Below are 10,695 nucleotides of genomic sequence, written 5' to 3' on the forward strand. Positions count from 1 at the left end.
CAAAAGATGTATGAAAAATGTGCTTTAGGAGCTGAACTATAATAATTGATACATTTGGAAGTAAACAAAACGGTTTAAGATAAGATTTTCACCAACAAAAAATCTCTCTGTCACAAATTCTAGGTTATGTTCTCTCGGTGAACTAAGAGAATGTTAAAATTATCACAGTACCTACGCAATAACATAAAATAAAAAATACATTTTTAAACAAATAAAAATTGTAAATGACTCTTTTAACAACAAAAATAAAAATATTCATTAGTGACATAAATAATACTAAACTAAAAATCACATTTTAAGTAGGTATAGACAGGAATACAATAAGGTAATAAATTCAGTTCTGCTGGAAGTCTTCAATATCAGTGTCAGGTAAGATGTCCGGGATATTAGCATTCGTTTTTAATGAAAAATATTCATGATGATATTGGGGCTCTATTACAAACTTTTTACACAGGTCAGTAAGATCATCATATTTGTTTTTATTGATTGGCAATTCAGAGTTGTAGGCACGTTGTAGGACAGCTTTACCCAAGTTTTTAGTTTGGAAGGGGACTTCGTCTGCATTTCGACATCGTCCTCCTCATAAGCGTACTTTATTTTAATACTATTTGAACAGCGCTTGTCAAAAAGTATTTCTACTATATCAGATATTTTAATATCAATGCCGGACGACGTTTTAAGTTTTTTATTTGGAATTATGCTCTTCCAATCGAAAATTGCATCATATTTGGTAACAATCACATTATAGGGCTTTGGTTTCTTTCGAGAATTTCTTATTACTGTCGGCCATTATGAAGGAGCTTGAATGAACATGTTCTTCGATCTTCGTTCGATTACTGCGTGGACACTATCAACTGGCATGTATGTATGCCCGGATACCAAGTAAGTAATTCTGATTGTTTTAATGTTTTTTGACTTGCTGAGAAAATACGAGATCATGCTAATCATATGCTTATTTTTATTCTGTCCTGGACAGTTATCACAAAAAAGATGAATGTTTTGTTTCGCAGTTGCTATATTAGAGTCTAAATTAGATAAGTATGAAAACAGATGCGTGCATATTTCATTTGCCCCTCGTTTTCCATCATTTTCCCCCCATACATAACAAAATGTATTGGAAGATCCACTTTCGTATATGCAAAAGTTATAAGTGGCGTATTTTCTAGAGAAGCCTAGCCACAATAGAGGTCTCATCTATTTTGGTTTGTTTATTTAGAAAATATTGCTTCGCTTTATTTTTTTTTTCTATATGGATAAGGTAATCAGCTTCATCCTTTTCTGTTCTTAAGTTTTTGGGTAGATTTTTATATCTCTCACAATTGACACATTTGTCTTTCTTAGGGACATGAATTCCTATATTGTACTCCTTTTTTAAAATTCTTTTAAAGCTAGAGTTACTAATAACTTTGCCGGAAATTTCATTGGTATACATAGTATACAAATTTTTAAACGTTTTTATATCCGCAGGAAGATACAATTTAGAAGAAGACCCTCTACAATAATGCGAGGGAACAGCTGGTAACGTTTTAATAAAACTTTCAAAGTCCAACTTCTGATATTTGGTAATTTTATGTGATGGCTCATGCTTACCTCTCAAGTCTTTCACTTCAGAAAATTTTCCTAATTGTAATATAAGAACGTAAATATTAAGAAAAACATAATTAACTGGAATTAATGGGTCACAAAAGTCTACATACACTAGATATTACCGTATAAATTACGAAGTTAAATGTACGCAAAAACAAAAATTTTAATATTTTGTTGGTCCTCCTTGCAAGTCAAGGACAGCTTGTAGCCTTCTTGGCATTGAAAGCACAAGATTTTCTGTAACACTGGCTGGTATTTCATTCCAAACTTTAATTAACGCATCTTTTAAAGATTCCTTGTTGGTTACCCTATATTTTCGTACTCTTCGTTCTACTTCGTCCCAAATGTGCTCAATAGGGTTGAGATCGGGTGATTGGTGAGGCGAATGGAGTTGTTTCGGCATATTATAGAGTATCCATTCTTTGACAAGCGCGGTATGCTTCGGATCGTTGTCTTGTTGGAAGACCCAACGATTTCCAAGTCTTAAGCGCTCAGCCGACGCATTCAAATTATCCTTCAATATTGCCAGATATTGTCTGTGATCCATAATGCCATCAATAAACACCAAATTTCCAACTCCAGATGTCGCCATTGACCCCCAAACCATTACCGACCCACCACCATGTTTAACAGTTGGAAGCAAATTCTCCGTTTTCATCTCTTCATTTACCTTACGCCATACTTTTCCTCTAGCATCCGATCCGAAAATATTGAATTTACTTTCGTCAGTAAACATGACAAATTTCCAAAATTCAAGATCTTTTTCAATGTAATTTCTAGCAAACTCAACCCTTTTTTGCCTATTTTGTTGGGAAATCAACGGTTTTCTTTGTGGTACTCGTCCGTTAAATCTATTAGATCGCAACACTCTACGCACTGTTTCTGGATGTACGGCTTTTTGAGTGGCTTGTTGAACATCTTCAGCAAGTTGGGGCGCACTAAGTCTAGGGTTTGCTTTACCTTTTTTCAGAATTGTTCGAACATCACGCTGATTCAAAATTCTAGGACGCCCAGAACGTGGTTTATTAGTTATACATCCATTCGAATTAAAAATTTTTATAATAGTTTGAATTGTTGCGCGACTTTCACCAACAATTTTTGCAATTTCTCCATACGACTTTTCCTCATTCCGTAATTTTACTATTAAATTGCGAATATCCACTGAAATTTCCTTCCTTCCCATAATTCTCGATATGTAATAAATCTTATACAATATAATTTCTATTTATAAATATTTAACTGGATACTACAACAGCAAACTTATGGATACAATTTATTATAAACACAAAAATAGCAAATATCTAACTTTCGTTGTCATATACGCTATACTCAGCACAACTGTATGTTGAATTTTGTGAAGTTGATTTATCTAATTCAATTTTTTTACGCTTCCATGGCATGCGTGATTTTATTTTATTTAGGTGCACTGAGCTTATCAATAATAAAGAAGATGTTTTGTATATTATTAAAAATTAATTTTTGTTTCTTTATTACGATATTGCATTTTTAGGTACTGTATGTAGACTTTTGTGACTAACTGTACGTGTAACGTCGGCTTAAATGGTTTCGATTTCATGATTGAGGTTAAGATATGGTAATAGTAATGTTTTGTATGTTTGGGTAACTTTGCTGTGGAGCGCTGTATGCTGGCAATACCCACTGCAAAATGTAATAAAATAGTTTTACTTTATGGTCATGAAGGGATATGCATATATGTTCAGATGACTGCAGCCTATGATTTAAATATTCTTGATTAAAATATACCTGTAAAGGTGCCCATTGCTGAAGTAAGCGATTTAACCATCGAGTTTGAGAGGGTGTAATATTTTGTGCGGTTACATTACAAAAGTGTTAGAATTTTTTAAACTGATCTTGCCTTTTGGAACTGCTTTTGAAAAAAAAAAAAATACGTTGTAAACCAAATCCTTACACAGTCAATGTAAAATTGTGCAAGCTTCGTTTGCACATAAGTGCTGTGATGGCAAATACACTTTTAAAGTGTTATACCAGAAAATTTAGGTATTTGTTAGCCCACTAACTACAGAGTCATTTGATCTAAACATTGTGTTACACCCATCCAATGTCTGTTGCTTCGTCTATTAATAAACTAAACTCTCTTCTTTTCATGAGCTCTACAAGTTTATCTCTTTGTGATTTTTCTATCACATTTCTAATAATTTTTGTTGCTTTGGCTCTTCCCATTGAAAGATTTTGTGCAATCTTCGAATCAGGAAAAGGTACTCTTTCCAAAAAGTACACTATTTTCATGATTTTTTATTACTGTTAGATTGCTGTAAATCACATAGTAAACATTTACCTTTAGAACGTTTTCCTGAAAACGGAAAAACAATGTATAGCAGATACTTACTGTTAAGAAGAAAGAAGTTTATAACTTAAAATTCACAAACTTTCAACTTCTTCAAGTCAATCCTTAAAAAAATTGACTTGATTTCCATTCCATTCGAATTTTTGATTTATTTTCCTACGGTTTGACATATGTATTTCCTCTATTTCGTCGATTTCTGAATCTCAATCGGAAGCTTTTCTCTACCTTGTACCGCTTGTGCTTGCCATTTCACATACAATGTTTTATATTTTACCGAAAACGCACTACATGCTTACATGTAATGATTTTAGAACAATTAAGGTAAAGTACCGCAAAATAAGTAGTACTACCTTGTGGAGCGTGAAGTGTCGATGTGCAATACAAAGATACATTGGATGCGGTTTTTCTTATGTGTTATTAAGTGAAATTCTATCTTGCAAAGAAAGCAGTTTAATTATTAAATAAACTTAATATAATAATAATAAACTTTATTTTATACAAGTTTAAGCCAGCAGCTCCAGTAGCACTAAATACTTGCGTCGCAAATTTAACTTTCATTTTTTCGAAGTTATTGGCATGAGTATGTAACTGGGTTAGTTTGGGTGCCGCTCTTGTCGAATACTGTTTATCGTTGTTATAAAACTGTACAACATACTCCCATAAAATTGTATTTTCTTCATGAACGAATTTATATTTGATAAAATAGTTTCTTAGTGCTTTGAGCAAATGGGGAGGTTCAAACATGAAGATAATTTTGTTTGAACGCGAAAATCCTTTTAACTTTTTTATGGCCTCTACAATAATGTTTTTTAATAATTGTCCAGGACATCCCGATTTAAAAAAGTAGTATGATATTGGTTGGTTCCATTTAGAAAATATTCCTCGTACCATGACGGTCAAGGCACTTAAAGCATGTTGAAATGTCCTGCTATTTTCCTCTTGCTCATTATCTTCAAAACCTTGTCCTACTACCTTGGCCACTGCGACGTGCAATATGGCAGATCAGTTTGCGCAGTCGTTTCCTAACAAGCTGGAGTTGATATTCTGTTGATTGTTAGATATTCTGTGCCTCTTGACTCCTTTTTCCATTCCCACTACTACTCCCTCTTTTCTTCTGGGGGATTTCTTTGTCGCATTATTACAAAAGGTATGTAAAATTTCAAAGCTATTTCCGCGAAATGGATAGATACGATAGCATTTTATTCAAAAAGACGTAATTTTCAATTCAAAGTCATCTTTCGCTGCTGAATCCTGTTTCAAGTCGATTGCTTGTTTTTGAATGTGTACTGGAAGGTTGTTTATATCGAAATTGAATGGATTACGTGTGAATTTATGTTATTCTTGTTTATCATCCAAATGGGGAAAACTGATTCTTACATTTTCCAATAAGTTTTCCAATACAAATGCAAATTTCTGAAATGATGAAAAATTAGGTACGTCAGCTTGTGGAAACGTCGTCTCCACAAAAGTAATTTTTGTAAAAATGTTTGAATGGCATCATGATGGGCAATTATGTTTGCTGAAATGTTGCCTTGCAACTTCAAATTAAGCATGTTTCTCTTGAAAATATCAGTTAGGTAAGCCAATTTAATTTGAAAAGTTTGATCAGCAAATGCGTCAAATAATTCATGTTTTTTATTCTGTTTGAGAAACTGCTGTACCTCCATTCGTTATTCAAAAAGCCTGGATAACATGTTTCCCTTCGAAAGCCATCGTACTTCCGTCTGACACCACGAGTTTTTGTGTTCTGAACCAAAATTCGAACAAAGAATTTCAAAAATGACTCTTGACAACTTTAATAGCTATATTTAAACATTCGTTGAATTTTTTTTGAAGCGTTTTAGCCGCCAATGTTTGTCAATGTATGACAGTGAATTCCAGTTATTGTTACCATCGCCAAGCGCCAGGGTGGATAAGATACCCCAAACTCTTACGGTTAGACCTCCTCCGCCTTTTTGATTTGAAACGTTTCCCAATCTCCATATCCATGATATGTACTACGTATGTTTACTTATTTTTCGGCCTGTACTTTCAATTGCGGCCACAATGTGTGTCGAAAATCCTATTGCACTGTTTTCGAATACTGTAGCTCTATTGTCTATATTTGCGGAAACTAACTGCTCAGATAAACTTTCAAGAAACTGTTTTCATCTTGTTTTTATACTACCAGCTGCCCAATCCGGCTTTTTGAGTTGCCATAGTACAAATGCATTATAGGCTGCAATATCTATGTCATGTAAAAAAAGCGACATAATTACCACCTGAACGGTATTTTTAAGGATTGACATTTGTTTTTTTAAAAGGTCTCGTAATTGATTTTGATTTGTCTGCAATTTTTGGATTTGACTGTCATAATATTCAGCATCGTTTGCATCCAATGTACCGAATGATATTTTAGAAATTTGACCTACTACGCCCATTAATCTGCGCTTTCGTAAACTTCTGCAGTTGTGGAACTAAAAAGTTGCTTAGTATGTCAGAATACGGTGCACTATGTACCGTAAGTGTTTGCCCTCGCCTCGTCTTTAAAAAATAACTTAGCATCACACACAATGACTTTTGAACTATGTAATGGTCGTTTCTTATGTGACCTTTCAGATGTTGAACAAACTGAATTTTGCAGGCTATAAAATTTAAATCTTGCTTCAGTTTGGTCCTTGACTGCGTTTTCGAACTGATTCAGACGGATTTGCATTTATTGAACCATTCGTTTGTTGGATTCTTACAAAGCGCAGGCGACATTGGTTGCGAATTTTTACAGTCAAATCGGTTTTTTCAAACAATATTGGGCTGGTTACCGAATTGAAGGACGAAAAGACAAATTTTATTACTATACGAGGAAGTCGACCTACCCCTTGAACAACGATGTCCTTCGAATTGTATTCGTGTATTGTGTTTTTACAACAACGTGAAGAAGTTGCTGATTGCACCTTGGTACAGTTTTTCTTGCTATTAGTGCTACCACTAAAGGTTTCGACACATATGAATAAAAATTCCCACTAATATCAACAAAATAGTATAACAAGGAATAAAACATACATAATAATAATAATAACAATTTATTACCACAATAACATATTACAAAGTCAAACAAAAACCAGAGAATAGCCACAATATATGTTTTAAATAACGTAAATGTCAATTCCCATTGTTTCAAATTAAATGGAACGTAATATTCAACTAATGAATATTGTGTAGCATTTTTATAATTAGCACAATTATCCTCAAACAAAATATAGAATATCATAATATAAACTCGTTTTCAGGAATGCCGAATTGGTTAAAATCACTTAATAAATCAATCATTTCGAATAAACGATAAAGCGATAGAAAAGCTGCTCTATTCTTTCTCAAAAATACCCTGACATGCCAAATATTCTGATGAGCCATATTTTTGCTTGCAGTTACCACAAATAAGACAATGCAAGCCTCAATTAGGGATTTGGCTACTGCCCGGCTTTTAAACAGTGGAGACGAGTGAGTTCGATTTTTTAAGGGCGCCATTGACTTAAACAAAGTCCCTATTGAAAACTGCCACAAACCAATTAAGTCCGAACTTAGTAGTAATTACAAAGAAGAACGAACACAAAAAAGAACAACTTACAATCAAAATATAAATTGAATGAAAATCTATTGACCAATTTAAAATAATTAGTAATAAAATATTGAACGTAATAATCAATGTAATAATTTGTTATTTTACCACAATAAATATCAATAAAAGTTATAACCGTAATCCCCAAAAAAAACCGTATTTACATAATCATGCATGTACAAAAACAGCAGGTACATCAGTGATAGGTACTAAGATAGGTATAGTACATGAGTAGAAGCAGTAGATATTATTCGTTATCTACACATTGAAAGGCTTGTGCTAAAGCCCGAGAAACCGTATCCGATTTTCATTATAACGTATGTTTGAAAATTGTGTGGTGTGTGGAAAAGACGATTGTTGATTTAGTATTTCCATTTCCGTTACTATTTTAAAAATACTCGCTTTCGTCCAGGTAACAAGATATGGTCGGAAATTTTTCACAGTAGCTGCCATTGCTTTGAAAAACATATTAATTTCGTTATCTTGAGGTTCTGCACTATGTATAAGCTCTTTTATATACCTTTTGAAACTTGCTGTCTTTCCAGCAAATATTTGTGGTGAGTAAAATTTTCTTTCCGTGTTTTGGAATTTGATCGAAATATTGGCATTGCTAGACGTTTGGTCATTTGTGGGTGAGGCAGAACTACCAGTTTTTGGATATGATCCATGACGAGATGAAATTCGTGACGATTGCTCTAGTGGATCATCCTCCTCATATTCGCGAACTTCGCCAATGGCTGGTTATACAGTTGACGCTTCATTGCTGGATGGAGTCGGAACGTTCGTAAAACTGTTGCTTTCATCTTCCACGGTATCCAAAAATTGATTTCAATTTCACTTACAAGAGTGCATACTTTCGTTTTTATGAAATGTTGATCAACAGCAGAAAATGTTTTAACGGTGACAGCGATTAATACAAAAAAATGTCGATGGTTTGTGCTTTATGTTCCTGTGCTTTTTTATCTGAAATGTACTGATCTGCATTGTTTTAACACTTATTGTTATAAGAGTAAACTTTCTAAATTAGGAAAAATGTGCTAAAATTTCTTTTAGCAGGAAAAGATATAACAACGATTTCACCCGCGGGGGAGCTGGACCCCCACCGGGCGCGTCCCCAGGTGGCGGATAGGGGAACGCTCGCTTCGACGAGTATCGGGTTAACCCGACGCGGACCAACCAGCCGGACTTCTATAGTCTGTTTTTTGCCAGGACCGGCACGGCACCGGCTTGTTACGTCTCTTGTTCTTCGTCTTCTTTTTCGTTTTTATGTGATTGGCACGTATTTTGGAAACCCTGGGAGTGCTGACGAAGCCTCCGGTGTCTCGGCCGGGGGTGGAGGAGGCTGATGTGAGCTTGCTCTGCCGAGGGGGGACTGGGTACGTGTCAGAGGCCAGCCACTTCGGGCCCTGATCAGGTAGTGTAGAATGGATGCGGAGGTCGGAATCCGCATTGCCCCGAACGAGTATCGATTCGTCCGTGTTTATCCGGAATCGATAAAATGAGGGTTGGGCCCCGGGGAACTGGGGTAGGTTTCTTTAACCGAGGGTATACCCGTTCCCAACCATTCTCAGCCCGTTCCTTTCTACACGAAGCGCTGGTGAACCCAATAGAATGGAAAATCCTACGAGAAAACCCATTCAAGAGGCGCCCGCCTCTAAAAAAACGGGCAACTTGACGAACTCGGAAAAGGAGGTCACTCCCCGGTTCCTTGTCGTCAAGGCTTTGAACGGTTTGTCGTTCGACAAACTTAGCCCGTTCGTGTTGCAAAAGCAATTGTACGGTTTGTATGGAGATTTCAAATCTATTAAGAAAACCAGAGAAGGTTTGTTGCTTGAAACCGCGTCTGCGGCACAAGCCAAAAGAGTCATGGCCAGCGAGCGAATAGGAGATATTGATGTGGAGGTTAACCCTCATAGAGCCTTGAATACCTCGAAAGGCATTGTTTACTGTCCTGATTTGTTGAATTGCTCCGTGGAAGAAATCCAGATGGAACTGAGGTCACAAGGAGTAATAGAGGTGAGGAGAATCAAATCTAAAAGAGAGGGTGTTCTCAGCGACACCCCCAATCATATACTGACGTTTAATAGCCCTATTTTGCCGAAAAAAGTCAAGGCCGCTTATTACTCATTGGATGTCAGGCTATACATACCGGCTCCAATGAGATGCTTTAAGTGTCAACGATATGGTCACACATCCCTTCGATGTGAGGCCTTACAAATTTGTGTATGCGGGAAAGCTATCCACGAGGGACGACCTTGCGAGGATCCCCTCGTTTGTGTTAATTGCGGTGGACCGCATTCAGCTCGGTCCAGATCCTGCCCCGTCTTCAAAAAAGAAGCGGCGATACAAGAAATAAGGACGAAGGATAAATTATCGTACGTTGAGGCAAAACGAAAACTCCAACAAACGACGGTACGCATGCCCACTCAGGGAGTGTCGTATTCGTCTGCAACCGCTTCTATGCCCAAGTATGATAGTCTGATTAAAGACCTAATACCCGCGATTGTAGCCGCCATCAAGCCGCTAATTAAATCGGAAGTAAAGGCGAAGGTTCAACCCTCGACCAGCACTTCCGGAAATCTAGGGGTGTTCAAAATTCCCCTGCCGGTGGATCTCACCGACAACGTGGAAACCTCAAGTCAGTTCTCCCATACGGAGTCTGAAAAGAGGAAACGTGAAGGAGCGTTAAGCTCTTCGACTGACGATTTGTCGGAAACTTCTACCGACAATAATCGCAAAAAGAAGAAGGGATGGCAGAAGGGAAGGCCTCGTAACGTTACGACGCCCCCTAACGCAACCGCAGGTGGCGGCACACAGCCACCGCCTAGACAACCCCCAGGCGGATCTATGGCGATGAAAGCGTCACCGACGCCGTCGCGCCGATCGTCCGTTGGGGGTCCCCCGTCAGCTTCTCCTGCAAAGGAAAGTTGATTGTTTTAATATAGATATTATTTACATAAATGTCTGTTTTTGTCTTTTATTTATTTATTATAGAACATTTATTTATCTACATGTTTGTCCGTCCGTTTACACATTTATTTTATTTATTTTTCATAGAGCTTTTATTTACATACCTGTTTGTCCGTCCGTTTACACTTTTATTTTATTTATTTATTATAGAGCATTATTTATTTTCCTGTTTTTTCCGTCTTTTTACATTTTATTTTATTTTATCTATTTATTTGTA

General features: G+C 36.3%; 1 protein-coding gene across 1 annotated transcript; it reads left to right on the top strand.

Annotated features, from left to right (window-relative positions):
- The first annotated feature begins 9,119 nt into the window (after positions 1-9,119).
- On the top strand, positions 9,120-10,439 carry LOC139432007 (uncharacterized). The gene has a single exon (XM_071200336.1). The coding sequence runs from the start codon at positions 9,120-9,122 to the stop codon at positions 10,437-10,439; it is 1,320 nt and encodes a 439-aa protein (XP_071056437.1).
- Positions 10,440-10,695: the final 256 nt, after the last annotated feature.

This window comes from Onthophagus taurus, chromosome 11 (assembly GCF_036711975.1).
Source record: "Onthophagus taurus isolate NC chromosome 11, IU_Otau_3.0, whole genome shotgun sequence".
In the NCBI taxonomy this organism is placed as follows: Eukaryota; Metazoa; Arthropoda; class Insecta; order Coleoptera; family Scarabaeidae; genus Onthophagus; species Onthophagus taurus.